General features: G+C 36.8%; 1 protein-coding gene across 4 annotated transcripts; it reads right to left on the reverse strand.

Annotated features, from left to right (window-relative positions):
• Positions 1-425: 425 nt before the first annotated feature.
• On the reverse strand, positions 426-22,162 carry LOC135471497 (uncharacterized). 4 transcript variants are annotated; one of them, XM_064750755.1, is made up of 5 exons: positions 22,105-22,162; positions 20,971-21,157; positions 19,912-20,551; positions 11,259-11,998; positions 7,805-9,010 (listed from the first exon to the last, which is right to left on the reverse strand). In XM_064750755.1, exons 3-4 carry the CDS (start codon positions 20,291-20,293, stop codon positions 11,352-11,354), a joined length of 1,029 nt encoding a protein of 342 aa, XP_064606825.1. In that variant the 5' UTR covers positions 20,294-20,551; positions 20,971-21,157; positions 22,105-22,162; the 3' UTR covers positions 7,805-9,010; positions 11,259-11,351. The 4 variants fall into 4 exon arrangements, with proteins under 4 accessions (XP_064606827.1, XP_064606826.1, XP_064606825.1 ...); XM_064750754.1 differs by having other exon boundaries at positions 9,756-11,998; XM_064750757.1 differs by lacking the exons at positions 7,805-9,010; positions 11,259-11,998 and adding an exon at positions 426-1,692.
• Positions 22,163-22,558: the final 396 nt, after the last annotated feature.

Genomic DNA, 22,558 nt, shown 5'->3' on the forward strand with positions numbered 1-22,558 from the left:
TTATTTACAATTATTCATAACTTATAACCTCTCGCAAATCGCATGGGGCCTTGAAGGTATATAAGCTATAGAAATAGGTATAGACGAGAAATACGACTTGCAAAGTTTTGTATAAATTACCGTCTATGTATACCGTTGTATAATGATGGTCAGCTTAAAAGCCTTGTAGAGCTTGTGGGAATCAACCACACCAACATGAAGTCGCGGTTGATTCTGCATTATAGTTGGATTTGAACTGACGATCTAATCGATCAAGAGCAAGCTGGAGCTCATCAGGCTGCCCCACTTGAGAGTGAAAGTCCTGATGTCACACAGTATATGCATGGTCTGGAGTTATCACGTTTATCAAATACTCGTAATACCAAAGAAAAGTGCACACACACTTATGTTATTATTTCAATGTGCATGAGTTTTTATTACCGTATGATGGAAAATAGTACAGTAAAACTTGTCCAAATGGAAAAGTTTTGCTTGGGATGAGCATGCCACTTAACAGTGGCATTAAAATAGTAAGAATTGAGTGATAAAATGAGTATCCTACTAAATAATGACAACCTAACATGACGTGCACAAAAACCTAAGATCTGCTTAACATTTTACCAAACCTGAAAATGGAAATTTCTTGGTAACCCAGACAGAAATGACATATATAATACATACATATACATTCGTGAAGTTTAACAATAAGTAAACATAATTTAATTATTTTATAGCAACAAACACCATTCCATGCACGTTGGCAATTTTGAAAAATCTGGTTACAACATGTAACGAAATTTAAACTGACAATGTTCATAACAGAGATTATAAACTGTTACCTTCATTAAAAAAAGAAAACAGATCTATTCAGTCTCTAACATAACGATCACTGGGGCCTCTCTGAAAAGGGCATAAGTAATAAAATGAGCATGTGTCCAACGGTAATAGAGGCGACATTCCTAACCTGCCGAGCACATGCAACACCCTAATAAATTATTATAATGCATGTACACGATTTTTTGCAGGAAAAATATTGAGATTCAGCTTTTCATGTAAAAAATCCTGATTGTCATCAGGTATTCTGTGGCGAAAATTGTATATTTAGCTTCTTTTCTTATGCCCAGTTTATTGTTATATCAAATATTGCTCACAGAACCATAATGGATAGATTGATTGATTGGTGTTTTACGCCGTAACCATAGAAACCATAATGGAAAACACATTCGGGAGATTATGTGAACTGTATGTAAGGACTATAACCAAAAATCTCCATGTTTCATGAACTATTTCTGAGGGACTTCATTCGTTTTCTGTATGCCAGCTGACTCTTAGGAAAGCTCAAGGACAAAGTCAGAGATGCAGGGTAGTTTACTGCTCGTAAATGTCTCTCCAGGCTGTCTCGTAATGACCGAAAGGAATTATGACCATATGCTGCGCCATTCTGTCGTGTAAGGTTCGTGAAGAAAGACTCCAAAAACGTGTCCAGCTCTTCTGGAGGGATGTCCTCCATCTTTCTGTCATCCTTAAACTGTGATGTCGACAACCAGCTCTGGAACAGTTTAACGTGTCCAGCTGTTTTCCTTGCAGTATCCAACCTTCTCTCCCAGTGTTCTCGTGATCGTCTGGACTGGAAATAAAGAGGCTTTGAGACACTGCCTTCACTCACTGTTTCAGGCTCAGGTTCAGGATTCTTTAAAAGGCTCCACTGCGCTCCTGAAAATATAGATGGTACAAAAGTTGCTTCTTAAGTAGATGTAGATAAGATCTCGTGACACCCCCCTTATATGAATTATGCCGTCGAAACAGAAATCTTTCTCATTGAGGCGCATTTTTAACAAAATTTAACTTTTAAAAAGTATATATGCTTGGGATTTGTATGTAGTACTTCACAATTATTCATTCATGTGACGACGAGGGGACATTAGATGTGTGTACATATACTGTGCATTCTTGTGGCAGGGCGAGTCCATGCCGGCGAAGGGCTTATGAATCATGCCGAAGACACCAGACATGACACTCTTTACGTCGTACTGACGACGAGCAGCTATTAGGTGCGTGTACATGTACTGTGTCTTCTTGCGGCAGGGCGAGTCCATGCCGGCAAAGTGCTGCCGCTACTGACGTATCTTGTCGAGACATCAGAGATGACACATCCACCCAGTTCTGTTTCCTTACTCTCCCCTCTTTTCAGAGCGCCAGGCGAGGTAGTAACAAGTACCATTTTTCAAGTCTTTGATCAGAGGTTTCCCCAACTTCGAATCGGACGCCCTTACCATAATTAAGGCACCAAAGCGGTTAGTATTGCATATGTAGCAAGGAGTATGCCAGAAGTAAGAACTATTATATTTGGTGTACTTAGTACATAAGTTTCATTCTGTACATGTATGTACACAAGTATAGGCCTACAAGTTATTTGTGCTACATGACTATTTTTCACTCCATTCTTTGATAATTTGACCAGGCAAATATCAACACACCATTGATATGTCTTCTAATCTCACATAACACGTAATACTGTATTTCCCCAATGAGAAGTTGTGTGTGACTGTCTACGTATACATATCTCCAAATTTTGCCATCCAATCGATACCATATCATGTATCACCTGAGCTTCAAAAGAAATGTACATGAAGATTCTTCCGTTACAATGAAAAATACCAGCAATCTCATACAGTGAACGTCACAGCATTCCAGGTAATGTCCCTTTGAACAAAGACGAAAGCGGACAGTTTCTCCGTTTGGCAGCATATATATCTGCGAACTACAAATATTAAATTCTAATACCACAGTAAAACTTATTTGCAATTCTTAACTTGGCACATGCAACTGATTGTAGATGTATGTTTAAAAACGATTCTTCATTGGAACGGTGTTGTAATTCCTGCATGGTAAAATCATATAATTTATAAAAGCGTTTTATGTGTGGCGTAAATTAGTGACATTCGGCAGGTTATTGGTGAACTTTGCGACGTAATTTGTTAGCAAACAAACATCTTCTATCACACTTATGTAAGTGCCACATGCCTCTATCCTCAAAATTACTAAGGAATCAGTGGAATCTGAAATTTTTTTGTCCCATACTGGAATTCAGATTTTGTTGAATCAACGGTTGATAGGCAAATGCCTTAACCCACATTACCCGCTCTCAATCAGGATGATAACTCATAAATGTAATATTCTAATGAAGCAATTTTAATGAAAGGCAAATTATGTTTTTTAACATGCACCTATTTACATATAACTGCATGCCCCAGCTGCAGTCTTTATAATGTTGCGGTAAACTAATCATTCAAAAAAATAAACGGCAAAGCTTTTCAAACTTTTATTTTTTTATTTATTTCTCTTAGGTCAATTGACCAGAGAATTCAATAAAATTATATTCAATAATATTGGTTTCCAGTGAAACGATGCTGCTGCAGTCAATTAAGACTCATTCTTTCATTTACAAAAACCTTCCTTAGGAAATAAAGTTTTCGAGAACATTCACAAAACATCTAAAATATTTCAAATCTTTTCCCTCGCAAGAATGCTCAATTATAGTCGTTTGTTACAAAGAACACTATAAAGCTGTGTAAACTCCTTCGAACCATTTTAACCCATAGTATTATGCAGAGCGCACATTCTTTGATGAAGGTATAGTTATTTTTTTTCAATACTGCAGAGTAACACCACAGATGATACTGGCCTAGAAATAATAAATCTTTTCCGACAATAAAAAAAGAAGAAGAATTTCTAGAGCTGCTCTTTAAAAATTCACCACCCAACAGTATGGCTAAGTATGTCTATATATGACTTTTTACAGCGTGGCTAACTTATAGTGTTCCACAACTGTTCTTCCTAAGTAAAATGTACAAGGGTTATATGTGTACATGTGCGTTCTGTTCTAGCCAATGATTCAATTCTCAGTCAATCACAGGACGTCCCTGTTCCATTTCTTAATAATACAAAAGTTCTTTTGCTGTGATACGCAATATTTTCTATACACATTCTTTACTGCCATTAAATAGTATTAATGGCGTCCACAGCATCCTTGCTGCTATCCTCTGTGGATTTACTTCCAACAGCTGGTAGCCTACATGGTGTCTGTCCTTTTAGCATTTGTAGCTTCTTTTTAAACGCAATTCTTGCCAATGTAAATTGTGGAGAGAGTGTTATTGAACAGGGATAATCATGCTCCTTCAAGTAGCGCTCCAAGCTAGTCCTAAGGCGGACAAGAGAAGCTTTACTAAATTCCCCACCAGACTGAGTCTTTACAGTCAAGAAGAACTCCGCCAGATATGAAGACAGTTCATCAGGTGGTATTGAAGATATCTCTCGGTAGTCTTTGTATGGTTTGGATCGGATGAAACGCTCAAAGTTATTTATTCTAGATCGTTCACTGCGGTAAATAACATTGAGTTTTTCTTGCAACAGTCGATCCTCGCTACCTCCTACTGACACTGATTTGGAATAAGCCCCCAGAGGAAGCGATTTTCGGCTCAATGTTGGTTTTCCGTAAGGCCTCGGCACATCCATGCCTGGAACCAAACAATGAGAAAATATTACACACTCCACAAGAATTCCCTGACCACAACTCCACTGGCCGGAACTAAATGGAAAATAAAGCAATACACTCAACAGCAGACTGCATGGTTCTAAATAGAAATGCAAGTGAGTACACCAGCACTGCCATTATGTTCACTGAAACACGGTTCCTTACGACCCTGTATCCATCCATTTTGAAACAAAAATCACATTGTTCTTCTCATTCACAGAAGTTTAGAATATACACTTACAGTTATTTATTTTCTATTCTCGATTTGGGTCATTTCTCAAACTAACACTATGAAGAGAAGCATCACCTTTTCATTACAGGAATTTGTATTACCAAAACCTTGGTTGAGTTGTTCATTATAAATTGGTTCCCTAAATCATTAATCATATATACATGTAGATCTATTACACACCACTATCAGTGGATCTCATGACACATACATCTATCTGGCAGTCAAATCCGGTCTCAGACATCCTTTAGAAGGTTTATGTATTTAGTTTCATTAAATCTGGCTCCGTAGATCTGAGCAAGAACAGCCTGAAGAGGCCGAATTTCACCAGTTACGTGTCCCTTTATGATACGTCATTGAAAGTGGTTCAGTAATTTTGGCAAAAGGTGGAAGAGGGGTCATTTAAATGTTAGGTATGACTTTTCAGTAAAGCAATTGCATAGTAAACAGTCCAGGAAAGAGAGATTATATGTTAAAACATGTAGTACTTGTAGTTCAAGATCTTTCGTTTGCACCATTGCATAGGATGTAGAAACCCATAATACAAGGTTAACCCTATGATATGAGCAGCGTCAATAATGTTTTGTCACACATACATGCCGCTAGCACGAGCATTTGCATGAGGTAATTACGTATCAGTGCTCTACACTGCTAGAACAAGAAGTAGAACTGGGCATGTCTCTGTTTAAGCAAACGCAGTGATTTAAACCAAATAAAATGGACACAGTTACATACAACACTGTCCCACTGCACAAATCACTATAGTCACAGTGTCTGACAAATTTTGTAGAGGTGGCTGGCTAGCACTATATAGAACAGACAACACTCTACTAATAACGTAATCATATGGGCAACATTACCGCTATGAACTTCACAAACCAAAACCTATATTCATGTCGTATAAACTGACACTGCTAGCAGGTTAATTTCAGAAAAGGAGCTTCCAATCTGCACAATCTGCAATGAATAAACAGCGAACGATTTGATGGAGAATTACTGATCACGCAACAATATCTTTCTTACAAGATAAAATATACGGGTACACACAAAGCGCACGCAGAATCACATTGTACATGTAAATACATGTGCGCGCAGCACACTGGTAATCATGCACACCTATATAGCACCACTTCCTGCCAACAATTAAATCAGGATGCTGTGTATTTCGAAGTCCCCATCCTTTGGTATATTCAGTTAAACTGTTTTTTCAACCCTACACTTCAGAGCATCTGTTTTGCTTTCTGCTAAATTCTTGAAAATAGAAATTGAAAGGGAAGTTTTTTAGGTTAATACTTATTTTATTGTTATCTTGTTACCAAGTATATTTATCATTATGGTGTTACCAAGTATATTTCAATTACAGTAGCAGAGGTCAGTTTTATGGAGGGTGGTGAGAGGGGATTGATGTGCCAACCCTTCCTGACAGAGGCACGGTTAAAGCAAGTGGATCACACAAATGCACCCTTATTGGCCTTTGATGATAAAAGCATGTCCTTATAACTTTCCCATCTATATTTGTAGGTAATAATATATGTATACTGAGAGTACAGTAAATCATCGTATGTTTACCTAACTATCCTCCAACTAATTACCTTGCAGTAAAACTGTTGCGCAGGAGAGTGGAAAATCATCTCAAGTAATAGTATATAGATTTCACTCGATATTCCACCAACTTAGTATAAACAGGTGATGATTTCTTTGTGGTAAATTCCATAAATACTATTTACTGCTTCCATAATGTCTTGTTACCGATAATATAATCCTAGAGGAATGGTTTTGCATCCAAAATGTCTCAAAATACATTCCCTCTCTTCCAGGAGTTTTCCAATCAGTTTCCCAGGCTTTAAAAGATTACCACTGAGTCCCACATCAATGTTGTCAATGTTAAAATCGGTCCAGCACTTCCGTAAATATCAAATGAACAATATCACTGCTTGATTAAGATCAACGAAAAAAATCTGTTCCATTCTAAAGGCACACAAATTTAATGTGAAGTGGGGGCAAGTAGGATCGTTGGGCTCTTGACAATCAAGTGCAAAGTCGATCGTCAAAAGCTGAATGTGTACCTCTCTTAAACTGGTGTATAATTTTTCTTTATACACAAGAGTCACCTTGGATTTATTTGGAAAATGTCTTGAAAGACTAAAGACACTTTGGGCCTTCCAAGAGTGAAATTAACTGTATGTGCCTGAAAACTGTTATATCTAACTTTCTTCTTAATGACAAATTTTTTCAAGACATACAACCAACACTACTACATGTCATGCACCCATCCCTTGTTCCATACAACTTTTAAATATGGGTATACATGTATATGTATATGATTTGCACAATAGAGCAAAACCCACACTTCAACTGTAATGCTATCTAACCAAGTTCGGATCTCAGGCAACTTGGTTTTTTCTGATCTTCTGAATTTTGGCATCTTCCATCTTTCTGAGAAATGCAAACTGGCTTCGGCGAAATCTAGGTGAAGATGAAATGGCTTCAGTGTAGCCTTGTGAACGAAGGTGACGGTCCAAACTGTTTCTAACGGCAGTTAATGAGCTCACCGAGAACTCACAACCTTTGTTTGTCTTCACAACTGAGAAAAAGTTTGCCAAATACGTATCCATTTCCTCCAAGGGAATATTCACAAGTTCACGACATTCATTAATTGGTTGGGATCTTAGCCAACGAACAAACAACCGGACTCGGCAGGCATCACTCTTATTAACTTTCTGTTGACTAGTTAGGTTGATTGAAGATATATATGAAACTTTGGACTGGTCACCATAGCCTTCAGCTGACGTTGGATAACATGTTGGTCTGTGTTGAAAACCTGGAACCAAAATAAGCTTAGTGAATTGATGGAGACACTGATTCCTCCTGCTCACATTTTACAGACAGTCACATTTTCACAGAGGAATGATTATGCGCACGACAAGCCAGAGCAGCATAATTTTCACAATCCCAAATGTTCCTTATTTCATGACATACATATTTCTGTGTGTTCCGTGTCTGTCTGAAAGCATAACTGTATACATTCTAAAACCCCATCTAGCCATCACAATATGCCCTCATGAATTGAAAAGACCTGCATCTCAAATATGCAGTGTTACTTGCCTCATAATTACCATTATCTGAGCTGAAATAATATTTTTTGCTCAAAATTTCCTCACCAGATATTCCTTCTTATGATTTTTATACATATTTCCAATACACACTATACCTACCACAGGCTGGGAAAAGTTAGGTAATTCTCATAAGATTGTGAATGCTTAGAAAAGCATGATATATAAAAGCAGCATCTTATCACAGATTATGTAAGGCTACATGAAAATGGGTTTATTCTACATCACAAATATACCAAATGCAAACCACTATCATGTAATTTTCTTATTTATACAAGTACACATTCACAACTATTTCTTACTGACATTTTTTTATTACTTTTTCAATAAAAGCTACACTGCAATAGACGTAGTTACAGAGCCATTCTCTTTCAGCTTCATCAGCATTTCAAAAGTTTAATAATAAAAGATGAAACAGTGAACTCAAGGATCAAGTTTGTCTGTTAAGTAAGATTCAGCATGTGCCAAGTTTCAAATGATGTCATCCAACAATCGAACTCTTGAAGTCTATCCAAAATCCTTTGTAATTCTGCTCAATAAAAATTGGATTTTTGATCCATTGCGAAGACAAGAAGAAAGTAAAATATTGCACAGTCATCAGCTCGTACACATGCTTAAAAAAGCATATTGCCTCAAATACCACAAATATGCTGAAGATACATAAGTACATGTACAATGTAGGTGTGTATGTATCAACTGCAGCGATATCTGTACTACAAGTTTTTTACAGTATGTCATATCACCTCCTCTTTCGAAAATTAAATGCCACTTGGCTTCTATAAAATAATGGTGAAGAACGTATTTTGTACTGGTATCCTCTGGACAGCAAGTGGCGCTCTAATCCTGACCTCAAAGTGACCAGGGAATCAAAGCCGTACTTTCCCCCATCTTGTTTTGTTACTGTGTTCCAAAATTTACAAAGGTAGACGTCCAACTCTGCTGGTGGTATGTCCTCAATGTTACGAGTTTCAAAGAACAAAGATGACGCCCAACGTTCAAATGTTTTGACACAAGATACTATTCTTCTGATACTCTTTTGTCTTTCTTTTTCCAGTTTTACATGTTCGTGAATCTGGAAGTTGTCATTTTGTCCCACACACAGAGAAGTGAAATTAGCCGGGTAGCAATTCAGGGTAGAACCTTCAGGCCCTCCACCTGCAAGCAATGGCAAAATGATCCTGATGTTAGTGCTTGAACTATTCGATTCCATGTATGAATGTATATTCATCTAATACATGGGAATAGCATCCTACATTCAGAATAAAGTAAGGTAAAGTAAAACAAATATACATGTAAATGTATTTAAATTTAGCATGTATACTCTCACATCTGTCAAAAAATGCTTTTGTCAAATAAAGAAATTAGCCAAGGTTTTGCACAAATTGCTGCACAAACACACACATTTTTGAATACAAAAGCTATTCATTACATATACATGTATATACACACTTGTAGGTAAATGTATGTTTACTTGTACATCCACCTACAACTTAATGGCATAAATAAAGCCACTAAGAGAAACGGATTTCATTTGAAACCTTACAAAAAGGGCATGGATATGAAAATTCAATTTTGCACAAACTAATTAAAAACTGTTTCATATACACTTTGGCAAGCAGGCCATAATTGAAGTAGAAAACTTCTTTAGTTTAATTCCTCAGTTTTGACTAAAGTCATTTGACACTGAACAGGAAAAAACACGGCAAACTATCTCCTATTACAAAGATAATGTGCATAATCTTACAAGTTCTAACGAGGTTGTTAGTGGGGACAACTTAATTCTTTAGCAAACTAATTCTTGAGCTGATCTGAACAAATCTACATTCATAAGATGCAGATCTGCTTTTAGAAAAAAATACAGCAATGTATTCTGATGTAATTCATTCCAACTTAGCCATACTTGCTTTGTTTGACAGCCAGCCACTGTATTTTGTCATCAATGTCTTGAACACTAGAGATGTTATGATCAGGCAGAAAGCAGTGGTTTTCTTTCCAGTGTAGAACTTTTTAGATGGTCATTTTCTGGTTACAGAACATAAAAACATCGCTTAGGGTGTCCAATTAAGGTATCAAATGTTTGGAGCCTTACATACACATACTGAAAGTCTGAAAATTATGCTACCAGCTCTAAAAGCCTCTCCTACATGTATAATGTGCCTCAATTGCTAGAAGTAAACTTCCTATTAACTCATTGGTAAGTTTTTGGGGGTCTGGAACCGAAGCAGACAGAGTCCTATGGGGCATTTTTTATTGTCACCAGTTTACCGAAGTACTTGTACATGTAGTTCCAATTTAGAGTGTATACCTACGATGTGTTTTAGCATCTCCACATTTGGATATGTAAAACCACCTAGAGCATCATTACTGTGAACCACAATGCTTAGTTCATAAATACTGAGGAATGTGAGAATGTCTTTCTTTGGGAGACAAACATTACCAAACACACACCATTGCCTGCTCACATTTACAGAAATTAGGTTCAGTATTACAGGTTTACTCTCACCAGAGTTAGAAAATTCATTTCATTTCATCCACTACGTTTCAGGACATTCATCTTCACATCATAAATGTAGGACCTAAAGATTGTTTAAAAACTGATGTTTGGAGCCGATAGTCACAGATCTGTTGGACCTACTGGTAATACCATTGGTCAGTCAGTGCACTATAAAGATCAGTCATGGGAGTAAGGCCTGTAATATGTTTGGATTATTTAATTTTCACTGATATTTAATATTACTATAAATTCAGAGGCAGAACTGAAAACAGAATAGAAGAAATTTGCAGGGAAGCTGGGACTTTTGTTTGTGAGAAATTTTTTCACTCACCAGAGGCTGTCTGTATAACATATCAGCATTCTTAAAGGAAAACATTATCCAGTTGGTATCAAATTTTATAAAGTTTCCTGGACGCATCAAGCCCAACAGAGTATTTACCAGATCGACCACATACATCAGTGGCTAGGCAGTTGACATTTCATGGACAAACATGAACAAATCTTTCTGGAGCCATGTACATGCCAATTTAAAGCATTCTACCTTTATTTCATGTTCAAAAAGTTGTATTCCACTTGTACTGAACCCAGTTTTAATACATCATGGCAGTAAATTGACCTGATTATACAAGTCTACATCCAGTCAAAATAGGAGCAACATCAAAGATGTTCTAATGAACAAAATCACCTCTTTATCTCAAATTCACAAATGAAACTTTGTACTAACGGTTTTTTGATTAACATGTACAACCAGAAACAGACATTCCTATACCAGCCGTCAATCAAAATGGATGTATTAGGTCAATAACCTTCAAATTTTGTTTTAAGTAAACAGGTATTTCTTCAGTTTGTTAAAAAGAATAGTCAGATGTTCACATGCATGTAGGCAAAAACACATCACAGCCTTCTTACCGCTGATCCTCAACTGTTTAAGACTATTTTAATGATTTCTTATGTTTTGCAAAAGTTCATCAACATCATTCTTCTAAACATGTTAATGTCAGATCAACTACTCTCCTGGGCATTTTCCTCACTCCCGGAGTTTAGAGATTGCTGTTCATCTGGTTGTGGTATTAGAGTGGGCGGTGAAGTAAAGGTAAGAGGGCCACCACTTTTGGTAGCTTTGGCTTTCAGCTGACTTCTCCTACTGTTGAAGACAGCTTGGCTTCTTCCAAACAGTGGCGACTTGCTGATAACATGTCCATAACCTTTAGCCGAGAGGTAACGGTCCAAGTTGTACCGAAGGTTTGAGAACGAAACAGCATCATAGTCTCCACCAGAAGTTTTTTTAACTACTGCCAGGAAATCCGCTAAAAGGCCATCCAGATCCTCTGGCGGGATTGTTTCAACACGACTTCTACTGTATCTACCTGAGCAGCTGTTAAGCCATCTCTCAAATATTGTGGCTGAACTCCTGGAGTTCTTGTCAGGACAGCTGCTCAAGCTAGTCCGTTCATCCCTGCTATTTGGTCCAGTGCCTCTTCCTTGTCCTCTACACACTTTACTTGGGACTCCATATCGAAATGGCTTGTGTACATGCAGCTTTTCACTAGGCTTTGATGCTGCAGCTGCTTCTGCTTTTACAAAGTCTGGGTTAACACTTCCTGGAGTAATAAAAGCGCCAAAAGTCCATCCATGCCAGGCCAAGGCATCTGGAACCGGCAAGAAAAGTTTAGTCTTAATCCGGACGTACACAAAAAGTACACGATTAGCAGTAATCTGCCAATACATGCAGCTGCATAAGGATGTTTTCTGTCATAAAGATATGGGTGAATAACTGGGGGGGTAAAAAGTTAAACTAGTTCTTCTGACCTATGTAACAGTGAATGATACTGCACATCCAATAAATACACTGGTACATGTATGTTCTTTAAGCATGCCAAGACAGGTTTCAATTACATGCCAAGTATTGATACCAGTAATACCACATTCAGATAGACTGTTTCTGATAAATACATTTCTATACTGATGTCTATTCACTAAACACTGCATCCAATTTCTTGTATAAATTTTCACCTGTATCAATAACTTATGTCTAACAGTATGTCCTATATACAGGTCTATAATGTTGTACATATAAATATTTCTGTAGGACCTCCCCGGCCATATGTGGGAAGGTCTTCCAGCAACCTGCGGATGGTCGTGGGTTTCCCCCGAGCACTGCCCGGTTTCCACCCACCATAATGCTGACCACCGTCATATAAGTGAAATATTCTTCAGTAAGGCATAAAGCACCAATCAAAAAAATAAATAAATAAATTTGTGTAGGAATGTTTACTCATACACCCCCCTGACATTACAATGCTGTTTTTTGAGGGCAAATCTGCTTATCATGTTGTACATGTAAACGAAGATTGTTGTATAAAGTTTGTTAGCTACTGAGTCTGTCACACATATATAAGATATAAAACACACAGTGTATGTTAAGTCAATTCAGCACAACATAACGGTTAACACTTTAAGAATCAACAATTAACAAGAACCTGAAGGTTTTTTGCGATCACACTTCAAAAGTGACACATTTATTACTGTGTTATACTGATTTATTTATTCATTTGTTTGGTTGGTGTTTCACACCGTACTCAAGAATATTTCACTTATATGACGGCGGCCAGCATGTGTTTTATTGAATCGAGAGTTGTAATGAGGCATGTTCTAATGAGGAAGAGGTGTATTAAGAGAAAATGAAATGTAATTTTGTCTATAAAATTAAAGCCATTGGACTTGAGAGATCTAATAACCATTTATAACTGACATTCTGTTACATAATAATAGTATGCTAGAAATGCCGTCTCCTGTCTATATATACACACTTCTAACATAAGAGAAAAGAAAATAAGAAAAATATTGATGACTCGCTAATCTAAGCATTAAAATATGTGCAAGTTTTCATGAGGGATTGATCTGCAATCATGTTCATAAACTTATTTCTATTTCAACCAATATTATTCCACTCAACAGAGTGTACAAAATGTTGTGGGTGCTTAAGACAGGCGTTAAGTGAAAGCTCGCTTAAAAGGCTCTCACATGCTTCTAGCTTGCTTTAATTAACAAACTTTGCACACAAATCTTGAACACCAAGGTCGGGTACCGTAATAGCGACTAACAAAATAATAATGTAACAGTGCTACGGAAACTGGACGTAAATACACTTAAAAAATAGATGATACGCTTCCAAAAATTAAAACAGTGCCTACTGTAAACGCCCGAAGATTTGTGTGTACGCGTAAGCTACCGTACACGCGAGATTTAAAGCAGACGGTCCTGTCAAAATCAAAAGCAAACCATGTGCTATTTGTCTTTGTGACGTTCTCGAGTGTTTGCCATGAAGAAGATGTAGCAAAGGGTTAAAAATGATCTTTTTGGTTACTATACTGCAAGTTCTGCTTCTATATTGCCCAAAGTCATCCTAATATCGCTTCCAAATATCTAATTTCAATTTCCCACGGAATCGTCAGTCTGCAGCGTTAAAGTATCATCGAGGGTCCAGTTCCTGACATATACGTGTACCTATGATTTCTTGAAGAGAAGCTAATGCAATTTAATAAAAAATATCATGAGAACAGCTAGCAACACATGCACTGAAACACCTTAGATTTATACTATATACTGACAATAATTAAAGCACAAAATAAATTCTTGTCTTCTAATGTAGGAACTACATTTGGATTTAGCCTATATGAACAACCATTTTATCATCGTTTGACTCAAAGACGGGAGTTGTTAACAAGTTTGTACAGGCCAAGAAATGTTTAGACAGGTAAAAGAAAATTTACCTGTCGCATCAGGCTGGTTACCGTAAAACAAATAACACTGCAACCACTACTATTAAAACACAAGGAATGAAAAGAATAAGAATACTAATACAGAATAAAATTGTCAGTGAGTGAATTATTGAAATAACCCACCACACAGGTTGATATGTTTTAACTGTATTAACTTCATTCAAACCCATTCCCCTTGTGAAAGGGCTAAAATAATCACTTTATTCTAGAATGTTTTGGGCAATTTATAAGTAGGCCTACATCGACTTGTATACCTGGTAGTCCTGTATAACTACGAAGGAAAGACTCTGTACATGTCAGCCTACTATACATGTATGTACATGTCTTTTCTTCACCCTCTTTCACTCCATCAACTTCACACTTTCCAGGTGTATTACTCAAAATAATGAAGTGTTCATTATTTGGGGGGGGGGGGGGGGGTGATGCGTTTTGTGGCACCATATACTTGGAAAGTCGAAAGTAACGTACTCCCTCTCTTTCAAAGTTAGGAGTACCATACTCCCTCTGACAAAAAATTATCTGTGGCACTGATGTAATAAACATGCTCACACTTCACTGAGCAGTCAGTTTATGTTCCTACCATTCATGTTTTCCTTACTATTAATTATAATGAATTATGATTAATACATGCACTTCACAACAGGGCGAGGCACAACCTGATTGTTTTTCTTTCTTTGATCCCCATTTTGTGACAAACTGGAATTTCCAGCACTCTCTGGAGATTAAGCGTGATTACCCAGTACCTTTACACATGTTGAGTCACTGGAGTGTCAAGTCACATATCCATTTAACTGCAGAGCTCTTTGTGTACAAAGTTATAACAGAATTTAGCACACCGCAAATCCATACTTGCAAACTAGGCCTACTAGCTGTCAAGGCGAAATTGTCAAACTGTGATTAAAGGAACATCTACACATTTGCATTTGCCACACCGCAGCTAAAAATTTATGTGTCATTCTGGTGTAATTTGAAAGATTATCAAATTTCGCCGTATTTCATAAAAATGAACAGTTAATTTACTGTTGATTAAGTTCCCCTGGATGAAATTATAGTCATACAGATTGGTTTTATCTATATGTAGGTACAAGCCACATACAATCACAGCGCTCGAAATTTCCACCTGTGTACCCATTGATGACGTGATTTTTGCTGGCAAAAGGCAAAACAATAATCTTACCAAATTTGCCATCAGATAATTATAAAACACGCCCTTTATTTTGATATATAGCCAGTGACCCATATCTGAGTTGTGCGAATTCCTGAATGTGATAAGTCATACAAATTCTTTCTGCTGTGTGTTTAATGGGAGATTCTCGACATAAAAAATCAGGAAGAGGAACTCTTATGCAATAAGAGACTAGTTCCGACTGTAACAAAGGAAAATGTGCGTGTGGACTAACACACATGTGCTTCAGTGGAATTCTACAGAAAGATGATGACAGATATTTCTCAGTGAAATTTGTAGCTGAAATACTTTCAATACACATATTTGATGCATAAGAAGGGTTCTGAGTTGACAATCGTTCACTAGATAATGCTGTGAGGTGAGTTTCACGTACTGGCTAACCCGAACAATCGTTTGCCGTTTGAACTGAGGGCTGCAGTGTACAATGACCTAATACTTTGTTCAATATAATTCATGGGTAAAATTAGAGAGGTACATTTGGGCCTAATTGTCTGCCACCTCACTGTCAGTGATTTGATCCATGTGGTGCGGATTGACAACGAAAGCTGCCATGCCATCGTGTGACAGTGTAAAACTTAAGGTCATTTACTGTACCTCAAGTAAGCAAATGATGAAAAGAATTCCAAAACCTTAAACCTGTTTATTTCATTCACATAATAGTATTTGGATGAAATAAACTAAATCTAGCTTCCAACCCCACTCTATACACAGACCTGGTTCAGCTTCGGAATCTAGCCAAAGAGGAAAGTAAGTGTCAGGCTGTGAACCTTGTTTATGAATGAGTCCCAATAAAAAGAAAGTCCTCTAAAATAAGCACTATCACATTGAATGGGGCTCATAAAAAAATAAATACTCATAAAAGTTTGTGAGATATTCTGGGAATGTTCATCTCTTAGTTTGAACATTTGAATATAAGATGTTCTGATGTATACATGTGTACAATTTCATCTGTATGAAGTAGGAGAACTGTATTTGTCAGCACCACACAGAGAATATATTTTAAATTCACACATGTACTTGTGTATCTAAATACCAATAAAATAAACTTACATGAAACACCCTAGACAGTATTGATCGAAAGTTTCACAGTGTACATGGCCAGTGTATTAAATAGAGGATATTACACAGTGAAGGTTGAATACCATAAATATTGTTCAAGTGAGAGATGTAAGTGATAACCCACAAGACGGGAAGCAGTGTAATAGCAAAATGTAACAAAAGTGATATGAAACTAGTGAAGATATTTTTATCAGTGAAGGAAAAACTGGGGATTTCACTATGTATAAATAATAATAGGTGACGCCTCACAGGGATTCAAGAATGCTGATTTTAGGAAACAATATTTGATTCATTAAATTTAGTTTAAGAGTGAGTTTTGTGATATGAAACTCAATATTTTCAGCCAAAAATTCAATTTTAACAGAAATAACTATATATGTCCATGTACTAGGTTTGTATGCTGAAAACTATATCTTCAAAGAGCTTGGCACTCTCTTTACCTTTAAGAAAAACGGGTCAAAAAAAAAAAATATTCATTTATAAAAGGGGGCCTGTGAATCGCAGCCATCACCATTCACATTGCCATAGTACTGAAAACTGGATGTTATACATCCTCATCATGTTGAGGTATCTATCAAACTCAATGGGATACAGAAGTTAAGCAAATGCTCCCTGTTGCAAATGAATTACTCTGCAGGAATTAGGGATAAAAGAAAGTTAATGCTAAACAAATGGATGATCATCTAAATGTCCAAGGGAGGTAATTCACTTTTGATTCTACTCAATGTTAAAACAATGCACTTTTAAATGAAGAAATAAAAATGGAAAGGTTTTTATATAATGTCCATTAATACTTTTCACTGAAAAACCCCTGTTAGCGTAATGAATGTATAGGTAAAGCACTGTTAGCATTTTTTTTTATATGTACACAACAACATTTCACCTACACTGAAATCGGTAAACAAAAATGTCATACATCAAGGAGAATGACAAGGTAGTAATCACAACACTGACTGCTGTCTCACTGAAACATGAGGCATAGACAGTGACACTCGACACAATGCCCTGCAACCCCCATCCAGTCAATCCATGTATACACATACGCATTTGATGTAGTATTTATGTACAAGCGTCAGGCTAACCTGTTCTTCCTCTGTTGACGACTCGAACGCTGATATCAAAACAACAACAGAGAAGTCATGTATTTACAGTGCTGCCACACTGTATTACTGGGCATACTTATGAATAGGATACCAAGCATCCATGGATATACATCTCTACATGTACACACAGTGTACTAGCATGAGGCCCAATTGTATATTATCCATTGACCAGTTCATGTCCACTCTGATGGTAAATAACGCTCTAATGTATACTTAACAATACACATGACTGGGCACTGCTAGGAACATAATATTTGATTTTAGCATGCTAACAGCTATTTCAGTTTTAATTGATGTCAAATTGTAATTCATGTTTATTTTGAGAAGAAAAATTCTTTCAATCGACATAAGCATACAGTGACAAGTGCATTTACACCCAAAGCTGTAACTTTGACATGTCCAATGAACTCAGATTTCGTCAAGCTTTCAAATCTGGATGTCCCACAAAAGTTTTATCTCTCACTCCCCACGTTTATTTTGTTGAAACAAATATGTCTCAATGAAAATGAAACACTATCCTGGTTAAACCCATGCCGATGAAAGCACTATATAGAATAAATACACTTATTTTGAACCATAAATTTGGGTATCTGAATTTTAACCAGTATCAAATTTATAAATTGTCAGAGCTCCTCATTAAAGGATTAGTATCCAGATTGGTTATTTATTCATAATTAGCTGTGTAAGTATATATTATTAAATTCAGTGTTAAATAATGTTGGAAAAAAGCACAGTAATCTGAATAATATGGCACCAAAATCACTAGATAATGGGGCTGGGTTTATGCATTTTTTCCGCCAACACTTGGTAGTCTCTGCTGAATGACGTCATACAAGTCCAACTTTTACGAGCTGTCAGACCTTCACCATTTAGTTCAGTATTAAAAAGCCACACAAGTGACATTAAACATAACAAATTTCTACACGAAATGGTTTGCAGTTCTGCATACCACTGTAAAAATAGGTTGTTGAAGAACCCTGGAGTTTGTTTTTTCAAGTTTCCAGACGATTTGGCCCTAAGGAAAGCATGGGTTCACAGCATAAGACAGAGGGTTTTATACGCAACAAACACAGCCAAATCTTTGCCAGGCTGGCAGGATAAATAATTCCTGGCGAGCAGTGAAATTTTAACAGATGAGAGGATATATTAAGTTTTAAATATAAATATGTACATAAACTGGTGATAGGGCTTGGTGGGTGTAAAACAAAGTGCGGGTTCATTCGTCATTAGTTTGATCAATCTTCGGTATGCCGGTAAAGTGAAAGAAAAGAAGCCACACGATGGTTTCCAATGAATGTCGTTTGATACATGCTATCCCATTGGCTGAGTCTCTCGTATGGACTAATGAATTAGCTTTAAACAAATTGTACAGTGTAACATAGAATAAAGCTATAGCTTGCCAGTCTGTATTGCCAGTGCAGTTGGAAATTCCTGAACAAAGATCAAATTCAGCGTCTGAAAACTTGGAATCTGAAGTCTGACCAGAAATGTCAGTGTCATAAATCGGAACTTCAACATCATCCACTATGGGTTCAAATTGATAGAACTGTATATTTGCTTCTGTGTAGCAAGAATCCATCTCGAAAATGACATCGTTTAACTGGGCGGCCAGCTGGAGCTCGCCTAGGGTAGTAAATCATTTAAAGTCATAATTATGTTTCTCAGAGACCCTCCTCGTAACATACTGTTAAACCTGTTATAATGTTTATACTTTGGACAAGTAGCTAAATCAGGACGCTAATCCTTTAAGGATTCACCAACACGGCTTTTAATTTATTTTTTCATTTCTACTGGCTTTCCCACATCGTGGCTAATACGCCTAAGTTCCGCCTAATAAGTATGTGTGTTAATTATTGAAAGTTTCCTAAAAAACATGTCTTTTTAGATCAGCAATAAATAATGTCAAATAATCTTCAAAATAGTAGAATATTTTGTAATTTTTTTTTTTAACTTGGATAATCAAATTCATAAAAAATGAAAGAAATTAAAAAAAATACACACAAAAACAATAGAAAACACAGGTTACATCCCTTTGTGTCATGATGTGCAATTGTGCAAATGAATATGTGTGCTGTGAATATATGCAATAATTGATATTATCCACAATCAATGACTTATTTCTTGAAATATTCAGTTTAGAGGATTTGTTAAATAATTCAACAGACAAAAATCATCTTTCAGCATTATCCACGATGTTAAAATACACTGATTTGCTCTTGCTAGCTTTAAAGCCATGACATTACAGGAAAAATGGAATTGATGATGAAATGTAGAAACTCCTGCATTATGTCCATTTCAGTATACAGTCACACGTCACTAGTCAGCATAGCAACCCTAAGAAATTGGTCAACAGCAGCTTAGTTGAGCACACATTGGACATGTCAAAATTACATCCCTGATGCAGAAAAAAATTTGAAGTTAGGAATACGTACCAGAATTAGCTCCAGGGCTAACAGACTGTCCCATCTGCACTGGGAAAATGGGTAAATCTTGCTGGGAGAGAGAACTTCCTTCCTGATTTAAACTAGCAGCCTCTTCACTCTCTAATATTCTATCTGTTGTGCTTCTTATTATCTCACTGGATAATTCTGAAACATTGTTTGAATGCTCTCCCCACACCAATAATAGACATGAGGCTTTCATTGTCCACAATTCCACCCGTGTCTGAACGTCTTTGTTTTGGAGTTGAATGAGAGTACAACATATCACCGTCTTGCGAGTCTTCCTGACTTGTAATTGTCTCTGTTGCAGAGCGTTTTCTTCCAGCTCCAGGAACTTCATGTACATGGAATCCCACTGGGTAGATGTCTTCATCCTGAGGCTCTTCTTTTATCACAGGTGACAAAGATGTGACCTCGTCCTTGTTAGAAGTTGGCTGATAGCTTCGAGGCCTATGGGACTTCGATGCTGAAGATCTTCCATGCAAAAAATTTCTATTTGATTCAGAAAGCAATATTCCATGATTGTGGCCCGAAGGCTTGGGTGCCGCTTTCTGATTTGCCATTTTTTGAGCTAACATTGCACTGAGAATACCATGCAGCCATACTGGGTCAGGGGTTTCACCAGAGCAATCTACAAACAACACAAAACTGCACTTTGTACTGAGCTTACTTGTAGATATCTGAAGGCTATATATAAACAGAGACAAATTAGCTCAATCAATAAACAAAAACTGTCAATATCCAGAATCTTGATAAAGTTATTTATTTATTTATTTGATTGATGCTCAACCCCATACTCATATTTTGTTTTCCATCTATACCATGACATTAATGTCAGCATTATGGATTAAGGAAATCAGAGTGCCTGACCTAAACCATCAAACTTTGGCTAGTTACTGACACATTTTCACAATTGTGACATCCAGATGTGCACATCATATTGGCAGAAGGTATATTCTCAGAGCATATTTTTAGGAAACTAAACCATGACTTCAAAAGAGTCAGAATCAAAAACAGGAGTCCAACCAACTTGTACTTAGCTTCTCTTACCTAAAGATATGGATCCTTTCAATTTGTATTCTGCTAGTCGGAGATCCACCCAGACAGCAAATTGTGAAAGGATATCTGGTTCACTGCAGAGTTCTCCAATTATGGAGGCAAATTTGAACTGCACTCTCTCTAATGTCACACCCATGGCTGTATTTAGAGCAACATATGGTGTTACTGTCGCCTCAAACTGAAACACAACATAAATATACATTCATTTTATTGAACTCCAAAAAAATTTCACTTATCAAATGTCTCATACATGTTGGATCTGACAAAATTACAAACTGGTTTCTTGAGCAAGTACAAGTACTGTGAAAATGAGATCTCAAGTAGTACTACTGTGTCACTACTGTACAGCTGTGCTGACCCACTTTAACCAGCTTTTTAGAAGGTGTCGAGCTCATCATGGTCTCTTGTTATGGAAATCATCATATTAAAAGGTTTAAGTGACTGTTAAAATCCAGTTTGATGTTTGAAATTATTGAAAAACATGATCTTGAAGGCCGGCAGGCTAATAAGGAATAAAGGTGAGGACCCAAAAATTGCATAACTTCCTTTCACTGGAGAAAAACTATAACAAGTGCCTGGTGTAAGGTGTGGCAGATATACAAAAGGATGCATGATTGCTCTGTACAGACTTCAAAATGATATTGAAGCAAAGGTGGTATCTAGCAGGACTATATAAGAGCAAATAAACTGACTGAAATAAACCTCTACAAAAAATATTCAAATCATTACGGGATACTATTGGGCGGAGGCAGTTTTATCATTTATATCGTATGTATTAAATAGCGTTGTTGTTGTAATATATTATTTCGATACATGGTCCTGTGTCACTGACCCATATTTCAGATGTTCATGTGCAGATTCTTCAATGAAATAAAGTTACATATTCTACCACATGACTAAAACGGCAACGTCAACTTTTCAGCTCGCCAGAACTGCAAGAACATTAACAGTCAAATCGTACAAAATCGTTACATGAGTTCTGACAGTTTAGTGATGTGGATTCAACGACCAGCATCGCCTAGGAAATGTATGATAACTGTACACATTCAAGATTAAGGAACTGTTCTAAAAATTCACAGATGACATGCATACACATAACAAATCTTTGACGTTTTTCCTTATTACCTCCTGTGATAATCAGGTCACACAAAGAAGAGTTGTATTTCGTTCCACCGCTCTCTGCATAAATATTATGGTAATGAGAACTTCATTTCTGCGCCTCCACTACACAAGAGTTCGACGAAAGTGAGTTGTGTCCCTTGCACCATTTTCTTTTCTTCAAAACAAATCTAAACTAAAAATAATCTTCTGAACTGTTTTTGTAGTGTCAGACAGTTGAAATTCAGTGCATTACTTGCTAATATGTTCGGTAATTTAAATAAAGTATCCCACCGCAAGGTTGCCAAATACTTTTCGTGCTCCGGCTTTGGCCAACTTGTGCGCTCGGAACTCACGAGTCCAACTCCCAGGACCACGGGTAAGAAAATTGGACTACACTTTCCAAAAAGTTTAATAAACTTTGTACTGAGTTATAATATTTCATTCATGATGTAATTAAAATATGTAGCCGGTGACAACA

The sequence above is a fragment of the Liolophura sinensis genome, chromosome 7 (assembly GCF_032854445.1).
Source record: "Liolophura sinensis isolate JHLJ2023 chromosome 7, CUHK_Ljap_v2, whole genome shotgun sequence".
Classification (NCBI taxonomy): domain Eukaryota; kingdom Metazoa; phylum Mollusca; class Polyplacophora; order Chitonida; family Chitonidae; genus Liolophura; species Liolophura sinensis.

Excerpts from the sequence above, each read along its gene's own strand:
- LOC135471497 (XM_064750755.1), bottom strand. The coding sequence starts at position 20,293 with ATGAAGACATCTACCCAGTGGGATTCCATGTACATGAAGTTCCTGGAG. Across the intron at positions 11,999-19,911 it reads TAGCCCTGGAGCTAATTCTG|ATGCCTTGGCCTGGCATGGA; the intron begins GTACGTATTCCT and ends TGCCGGTTCCAG.